The sequence below is a fragment of the Glycine soja genome, chromosome 12, assembly GCF_004193775.1.
Source record: "Glycine soja cultivar W05 chromosome 12, ASM419377v2, whole genome shotgun sequence".
Classification (NCBI taxonomy): Eukaryota; Viridiplantae; Streptophyta; class Magnoliopsida; order Fabales; family Fabaceae; genus Glycine; species Glycine soja.
The window spans coordinates 11,791,823-11,800,621 of NC_041013.1; the positions used below are offsets into that span (position 1 = coordinate 11,791,823).

Here is an 8,799-nt window from a genome sequence, read left to right on the forward strand (position 1 = left end):
CTATTTTAATTAAAAAAAATTATATTTTTAATTTCTCTATTTTCATCCTCTACCAAACCGAGGGTTAAACTGAACAAAGCATAAGTGTCAAAAGCATTACCATTGGATTATACCTGTCAAATTTGTACAAGACGTTCACTTCTACAACGTTGTTAATTGACACGTACTTCATGAATTTTAGTTTAAATATAATGATTTGCGTCTAAATGACACAAGTATAATTGACAATATTAAGATTAAAAAATAAAAACATTTCAACACCGCAAGACTTTATCTTTCGAATCAATCGATATTTCATGGTTGAGTACTCGTGCAAGATTATGCTCCCGGATCAATAGAAATTAAAAACTGTCGAGAGCTAGAAGATTCACTTATAATCTTTCTATCCAAACGAAGAAATGATTTAAAATAATTTCTTCTACATTTTGGCACAATTTCAAATACATTTTAACTAACTACTGTTCAGACACTTGGAACAAAAGAAAAAAGCATCACCACTGTGGTTCCTCTCACTCTTCCCTGTAATCTGGATTCTCCTTCAATATTACAAAACCTTCAAGAATTGGTGATAGGGGAATGTATCTGAAGAAAAAACCAGTGTTAGTGTTAGAAATATATCATAAGCCAGTTTCAAAATTGAAGGCATAGGTGAATTACTTTTCCGTTGCGAGCTCCGCCCTGTCCCCAGCAGCCAGGAGAACAGGGGTGGAGTGGGTCTGAAAGCCAGTGATTGTTTTCGGACGACCTGCTTGTCCAACAACATCTACGGCTTGTCCAACACGAACAGGCACTGATAGAGGCTTCAAGTTCTCATCCACAGTCAACAACATCCTTGGCTGTAGCAACAAATTACAAAATATAACTGAGAATGGTTTAAAATGGGGGAAGGGGAAGAGTCTATGACAGGAAAGAGGAAATGAAACTCGATCAAACCTGCATTGCCAAAACGAGGAAGTAGAGAACATAGTGATATTTTCCCAACACAATAGCTTTCATGTCTAGGCATGCGTGCAACATGGTAATTAATCCAGCAAGTGCTGTCCTGTAAAAATGATACACAGAAAGTGGATTACAAAATAGTATTACAGTAAAGATGTAAACATCACTTTAAAGTCACCAACTCAGTCCAAAAGGCTGATAAAGGTTGCTTACGGTGACAGTAAGAAGCGATCAGAATGATATGGATTAAGTGTTAATAAGCCCTTTCCCAAATGTACAAGACCTTGGGCAATCCGCACCTATAGATAAGGTAAAAGAAAATGGGTGACCATAAAAACAGTGGAAATTAGAAAATAAGGAGGAGGAGAGCTTAGAGAAAGCTTACACAGAATAGAAGGCTGGTATCCTTGTAGTAATAACTTGAAAGATTGCGAAGCATGCCAGCAATTCGAGCATTGTTCGTTCCAGCACCTATCAGACCCAAGGAGATAACAGCTGCCTGAAGCATATAAATTGTTTTAGCTACAAATAAAATATAGACCCAAATGTTCAAAGTAAAGAGACTAACATCTTACCATAGCTACTTCTGAATCAGTATCATGGCTAAGTCTGCTTAAGGTATCCATAACATTGACCTAGAATGATTTAGTAAAAAGTTAGCAAAAGTTGGTGACATCTTGCAGTTGCAGCCCTACAACTATAAGTCATCTTTTCAGAGCAAGGTAATGTGTTTCACACTGTTCAATAATAACACTGCAAAAGTCATGAAATGCAGGGAAGCAAGTCCATTTTACCTTTGGATTTGATATACAGAGTAGACCAAGTGCCAAAGGAACTGCTCGGCGAATATTCTGCTCTCCATATTGTAGAAGATGTTCTAATGATCGAATCGCCATCTCAAGTCCTAATTCTTCAGCCATAGCTACCATAGCAATTCCAAGCACAGCAGGACCCTGGTGAGTTTCACCTTTATCAAGATGTTGTGAACAATGACCCAACAGATTTTGAACCTGCAAGAAAGAAGCATCAGCAAATACAAAAATGAAAAAATGCATCAGCAATTATAAACATAGAAAGGTGTAGCAGATGTTACATTTTTAAAAAAAACTTCATAACTAATTCATCACAAGATTGTACCTTGAGGACATTTCCAGTTCCAGCATAGGCACATGATAGTAGTGTCATGTCACAATACTTTCTAATTTTTTCATTGAAAGTCTTTGAAACTTCGGCAGTTGCCTCAACACTGTCCTGCAGTAACAAAGCACAATGTAAAGAGTGAGTATTACACCTTCACAATAGCAGAACCCTACCACTATCAATTGTTATTCAGAAATTAAAGAAGATTAATGAGGTGAAAAGAAAATAATCTATAATTAAAAAAACAGAGATGATAGACTGCCAGACATCTATTTACCTGCTTTCCAAGATATAGAAGACCAAGACCGAGAGGTAAAAGTCGTGTAAGGGGCTCTCCCAACTCTGACTCACTCCGGTCCATTAGTGTATATATAATTGCTTGAGCAATTTCTTCATTGCAAGAACCCACATAGATCAAGCCCAAAGAAATAGCAGCAAAAGCAAGCACCTCAAGTGAAGCTTTAGAATCATTCAGTACACCTGTCAATTTCTCACGTAACTGAAAGAAACGAGAATAAATTAAAAACTTTTTACATTTGCAAATAGTAAGTATGTATCTCATATTATATTACTAACAAGATTTCAAAGAAATTAGAGAAAAACAGAACACCTGCTCATTCTGGGAACCAGCATATGCAATTCCCAAACCCATAATTGCACCAATCCTTGTTGAAGTGTCTTCTTTATCTATATAGTCACCTAGAAGTGCCATTGCCTGAAAAGGAGTAAAATGAGATCTAATTTAGAAACTAAGATATGTCATACTCTCATATCGAGCCAAGGTAACAATAAAAAAACTCACAGGATCACAGTCATTCTTGATACTACAATTCACAATTCCAACACCCAGTAATGCACCAGCAATGACATGATTATCATTACTATGGAAGTACTTGTCAATTTGAGCAAGTCCCGAGTCAACATCCCAGAGTAAAATCATACCCTGTCATGATACACTAGTGTCGTAAATGAAATTTATATGGTACACCCATGGATAAGAAAATTTGTTTTGGTAAGAAAATTCGTACCAGACTAGCTGCAGCACTAGTCTTCCCATGTTCCTTATTTTTGAAAAGCCAATTTCCAGAAGAAGCACTGCTTGAAGAATCTGTTGGAACAGTCATTAATTTATCCTGCACAATGATAATGGGAAGTGAGAAGTAGAAGATTGAGGAATAGAAGAATAGATCATTAACCCAAAATCACAACAAATACAACATTCATAATCTAGAAATAACATTGTACCTGACCAAAGCCAGCATTTACAAATGCATTAACAAAAGTTGCAGCAAGGTTCTGTCTAGCTGAGTCAACACTTGCACCAGCACTAGCCCGGCCATCAAGCAAGTGTGCCTAGGAGTAACAAGCAGAGTGAAACATAAGGTTCACAGATAATCAACAAAGTGGCACACTTGAGACAAAAAGTAGCACATCAAGAAACTTTTTTTTCTGATACATGGAATACAAGCACAATCACAGAGCTGTCTCATTGATAATACAATTGCTGTCAAAATAAAGCAATTCAGTACAAGCATCTATCAGAACATGCAGCTGCTGCTTTAGCAAGGAAGGCACCTCAAACAGCATTTCATGTCTCATCGTTGAGGAACAACATATAAATTATTTCAGTTACTAACCTAGGCTCTTATATAGTGAGGCTCCAAATTTGACAGAAACCAGCAGATCAGAACCAATTGTTCCATTTATAAATTAGCAACAAAATCTCCCACGTGAAATATTATTAGAAAATGATTATGTGACTTATGTACCAAAACACTAAAAATAAATGTCATACGGAAATTCTGTAGCAAGACATTATTTCAATTTCCACAAGAGTATATAACAGAATCAACTTGTACACAATACACATACAACCATCAACAAAAATTCTTATATATGACAAGCAACCATAGTACAAGCCGCAAAAAACTAATGTATACAAAAAAAAGATCATGATTCACTTGTACATGAACAGGAAGTTATATCTAGTAAAGAGTACATTATAACAAAAGTAAAATTACAATCAAGATCACACCTTGTATATATCCTCAGGGGACTTGGGCTCCATGACCTCAATATCACGAGCAAGGGTGAGATATCCTTCACTTAACTTAGAATTGTTTATGATTTCCTGCAACAATTCTCTGTCCTCATCGTCTGAAACCATCTTCTCATCAAGCTCAAAAGTAATTCCCTGCATGTAAACAATAATCAACTGTCAAAAGACCATCAACGAGAGCCTAAAAGTAAATCTGATAGTGGAATCTTCTAGGTATCTATCTCCCTCTAGCTTTGCCATTTATCAACATCAACAACTAAAAGGAGTAGGGTGCATAGCTTCACTGTTAAAAAACTTATGTGTCACAGCTACCTCACATACAAAGCAACATGAGCCAAGATAACTTCACAAAGTACTAACACAGAATCCAGGACTTACATGACGTGCAAGCATGTAACAGAATTGCTTCTTCCGCAGCACATCATTACAAGAGGTGAACACCTCCCTCACGTGCTGTCAACAGCACCGTAACTAGTTAATTTCAAGCCATCAGAATTTAAGATACAAAAGAGAGAAATTATTTCATATATAGATAGATACACACACTCCTTAGAGGAGAATTGAACAGAAACTAGTGTTAAAAGAGACACTGCAAAAATTTTAGTGTCACACCTGCATGTTATCCATGAACAATGCAATTTGGAGTGCATTTGGATATTCTTCAAATTGTTTATAGATTGAATATGCAATGTCCAAAACTAGCATATCATCTGGTCCCGGGAGGTATCTACAAAGTTACATTAAAAGAAAATATAAATATAACATGTTTGTCAGAGGAAGTGAGTCAATTTACCCCAAAAAACATATAGAAGAAAAAACCAAGACAGCGGCATCTGAATTATCATGCAAAATGCTTACAAGTCAAAATAGCTTCCTTCTAAAGAAAACTTTAGAATGTTTACTTCCATTGCAACTCAAACTACATCTGTAAACCTTTATAAAATATCACTCTCAAATAAGTTTTGAAAACCAATCTTAGAAGCTTCAGAGCCAGGCCTATGACTGCACAAAATTATTCTGTCACTAAAATAAAGAACCCCCATTCTTCAGTATCCTCGGCCACAACGGTAGTAAGAGATCCAACTACAATTTAGGCTAACAGTAGTTCTCATTCCTAAAGCAGTGGAACACTTTTTCATTTATAAGAGTCCAGGATGATAACCTGAGATCACTTAATTATTAAATAATTAAAATATAGGAATTTAGAAATATATACATATAGAGATAAGGCGTTGTTGTTGTTGTTGTATACATATAGAGATACAATAGAAAATCACATAAAAGAGTATGTGATTGCAAAACAAAAAAAATATCATTCATTATACCACAAAAGATACACAAGTTAATATGTAACGATAAATTATTATTTTTCTTTCTTTGTCACTATTAAATTCAATTTTCTCTAACATAAACGGAACCCTGATTGCACTTACCTAGCTGAACTGGTGAGATATAGGCAAGTCCTTTTAAAATTTGTTTTGTCAACATGTCCACTCAACATATCCAGATCTTCAACCTAACAAAAATGTATTGCAAAGGGTTTAGTTCATCGACTGAAGTAGCAAAGGTAAGCAGCAACCTAAAAGATCAGGCATATTACCTCCATCAAAAGATCAACAGCTTCAGGTTCTGCATTATGCTGCAGCACAGTTGAAATTAATTAAAATAAACAAATAAATAATAGTCTTCCTCTACCACATCTTGTTGCATCTCTATTCCATAGAGTGTACAATTTTTTTGGAGTAAAATGAATATTGTACCTTCATGTGAAAAGCAACAATTTGTTGCACAAGTTCCATGAGATCATCTATGGGAGCCTCTTCACTCTGTAAAAGTACAAAAAAGGCAGCAGTTTTCAAATTAAACAGGAACTGGAAACAATCAAATAAATTTAAAAAGTTAACAGTTATCACCACTCAACACAAATCCATATCACGAAGGCTATTCAATATCAGAGCATCAATATTATACTAAACAGAACACACTGATCTTATTTTACACATTATTTTTAATTCTTAATTTATAACAATGGGGAGCCAAGGGAAGCTCAACTTTGCAAATAGAGTTAATATTTCAGTTATACTTCAACCCTACTTCTCCAATTATAAAAATAGACAATTGGTTGAAGACATACATAGTAAGTTATTAAATGAACTAGAAAAGGTGATTCATGCTTATTTATTGGGCTAATAGAACACAAAATTAAGCACTTTGAAGTGGTCAATATTAACATTTAAATTAGCCAGATGTCCAACCTGTCGTTTTGCATATTCTTGAGCAATTTCTCCAGCCAGATTCCTGACAAAAAAATGAAAACATAACTAATAAGATTAAGATTGATGATAACTCCTCAGTCAGACTTCACCAGAATTGTAATTTTCCTAGTAATTACCTTCTATAACAATTAAAAAAACAACAAAAGATGCCCCAAAACCAGATTATTCTCACCTAACATACTCGTGGCCCCAGGAACCAATGTCACCCTCAGAACCCAATAGTCTATACTTGAGGCTTTCCTGCCAGAGCCATAGGAAGAAGTCAATTTGTAAAGGTCTTAAAAGCCGTCTAATGAAGAAGCACAACTAAGCCAGAACACAACCATGCCAAGACAATCACCGAAAAGATTTTTAATTTTTAACACAGCAAACTTACTCGTTCGCCTTCGGCAGACATTGTGAGTGCCAAAACCGACAATATATCCGCCAGGTACTTCTGCATTGAGGGAAGACAGACAGGTTAACCAACACAACACTATAGTGTTATAATACTAATTTGAACAAAGGAAGCACCATATCCACAACACACGAATAACTATACCTTCAAATCAGACTCCGCCATAGTTTCATAATACGTTTTAAGAGTGCCATAATGAGGGCGAAGGAACTTCAACGGCTTAGGAACCGAAGTCATAGAGCTCGTGGAAGTTCGAATTTCTTGCCTAGAACACAACCACACATTCCAATTTCAAACACAAATAAAACTAAAAAAAATAGTTAAAAATGTCCATTCAAATCAAAATTTGTTCCTTTCGAGCATAAAACTAGGTTTACCTCATGCTCTCGAGTGCAACCTTCTGCAATCCCTGGTCAGGATCCTGAACCCTTTCCACGTACAACTCCAATTGCTGCTTCAGCGCCAAATCCTCATCGGACTGCACAAATTACCACAGAAACAATCGATTTTCAATTTGTGTGCTTCAGAAAGCTTACTAGAAATTTGAGTTCTGGAACGAGCGAAAATTTGAAGCAAGGGTTTTGGACTCACCAGATCTTCGTTTTCGACCTTCTTTTTGGCGACGGCGTCGTCTTTGGCGGCGTTGGCGCTGGCGCTAGTGCCGGCGCGATTAGGATCGGGCGCCATCGGAGAAATTGGAAACCCTAAAAGTGAGGAACGAAAGGGGATTGAACTACGACGGAAAATGAAAAGAAAATCTCACAAGTAGAGACTCTTGTTGCTGGTGCCAGAAATGAGAAAACTAAAGGAAGAACCACTTTGGAGCATCCAACGCAGAAAGGTTTCGTGTTACCGAGGATTTTCTCACTAATGGGCCTTCACCCATTTCTGCATAGGCCCATCAGTAAACTTTTGGGTTCCTCACTAACCACTAGACCCAAATTATAGAAACAACCCCATTGATTATGCTTCTTTTTTTTAGTTCCAATACTAAATAGAATGGAATAATACATGGATCTATATGTAAACATAGTATCTATTTAGATACGCTAGAATGACTCCTTCTTATAATGAGAATGTATATAATTCCATTTTGATCGGATCCGATATGGAATGAACTTATAATCATGGAATTCACTCGATTATCAGATTTTTTATTATAAGTTCATAACTCTAGCTCATTCCCATTTTGTAGTTCCCTTATTGGAACTCGAGTTACATAAAATTCAAGACTATCATTTTTTTTCTTACTAAATTTTAACTAGCTATACTCTTAGAACTCAAGTTGAGGTTATTGATTAAATTAAAATGTTTCGATCGGCTGATTGGATAAAAATAAAATAAGATAATTATTTTATTTTATCATAATCAATTGTTTGGTGTATAGTTTCCTTATTTATAATCTATCATATTCTATTGATATAGTTCATTTTTTATTCATGAAAGAGAGATGGGTTAGAAAATAACAAAATATGATAGTCTCTTTGTCTTTCTTATAATTACTATCGCTATCATCTTTATTGTCTTTCTTTCATGCCTAAATTTATATTAATTTATATGTGTAGTTAGTTTTTTGGTTAATTTAAAAAAAATTCAAAACTATTTCCAAACTTATACTGCACTAATGCTTTGTTGGTTTATGAAACAGAGAGAGATAGAGGGAAGAAATTGAGAAAAGGAAAAAATAAGTAAAAAAAAAATAGATAATTATTTGGCATAGAGAAAATAAAATTTGCATGCTATTAGTATTTACTTAGTCTCTTAAAATTTAACTTCTCTGATTCTATTTTTTTATAGTTTATATAGGATAAACTCTTTGTATTCTTTATTTTGTCTATACTCTACAATAGTATGCACGGGGAATAAAATATTCCCTTAATAAATTCAATAATTAATGTAGGCAAGTATTAATTACAACTTTAAATAAAAATAAATGTAATAAAAAAGATAAAGATAATTAAAATCAAATATTTTTTAGATTTTTTTAT

The 8,799-nt window shown here is 34.9% G+C and overlaps 1 protein-coding gene across 1 annotated transcript; it reads right to left on the minus strand.

The window, feature by feature from the left end:
- Positions 1-333: 333 nt before the first annotated feature.
- Positions 334-7,641, minus strand: LOC114379692 (26S proteasome non-ATPase regulatory subunit 2 homolog A-like). The gene is made up of 25 exons (XM_028338381.1): positions 7,403-7,641; positions 7,189-7,289; positions 6,956-7,076; positions 6,791-6,850; positions 6,587-6,654; positions 6,394-6,436; positions 5,899-5,964; positions 5,739-5,777; positions 5,572-5,654; positions 4,751-4,865; positions 4,517-4,591; positions 4,115-4,273; positions 3,325-3,432; positions 3,108-3,212; positions 2,882-3,022; positions 2,690-2,794; positions 2,357-2,578; positions 2,077-2,190; positions 1,734-1,949; positions 1,515-1,574; positions 1,325-1,438; positions 1,153-1,238; positions 934-1,042; positions 658-836; positions 334-582 (listed from the first exon to the last, which is right to left on the minus strand). The coding sequence occupies exons 1-25, from the start codon at positions 7,496-7,498 to the stop codon at positions 510-512; spliced, it is 2,658 nt and encodes an 885-aa protein (XP_028194182.1). The 5' UTR covers positions 7,499-7,641; the 3' UTR covers positions 334-509.
- Positions 7,642-8,799: the final 1,158 nt, after the last annotated feature.

What these genes read in the sequence shown, in the direction of transcription:
- LOC114379692 (XM_028338381.1), bottom strand. Translation starts at nt 7,498, where the DNA reads ATGGCGCCCGATCCTAATCGCGCCGGCACTAGCGCCAGCGCCAACGCC. An exon ending in AGGTCGAAAACGAAGATCTG is followed by an intron (nt 7,290 to 7,402) that starts GTGAGTCCAAAA and finishes TAATTTGTGCAG; the next exon opens with TCCGATGAGGATTTGGCGCT. An exon ending in TCCTCGTTTTGGCAATGCAG is followed by an intron (nt 837 to 933) that starts GTTTGATCGAGT and finishes TTGTTGCTACAG; the next exon opens with CCAAGGATGTTGTTGACTGT.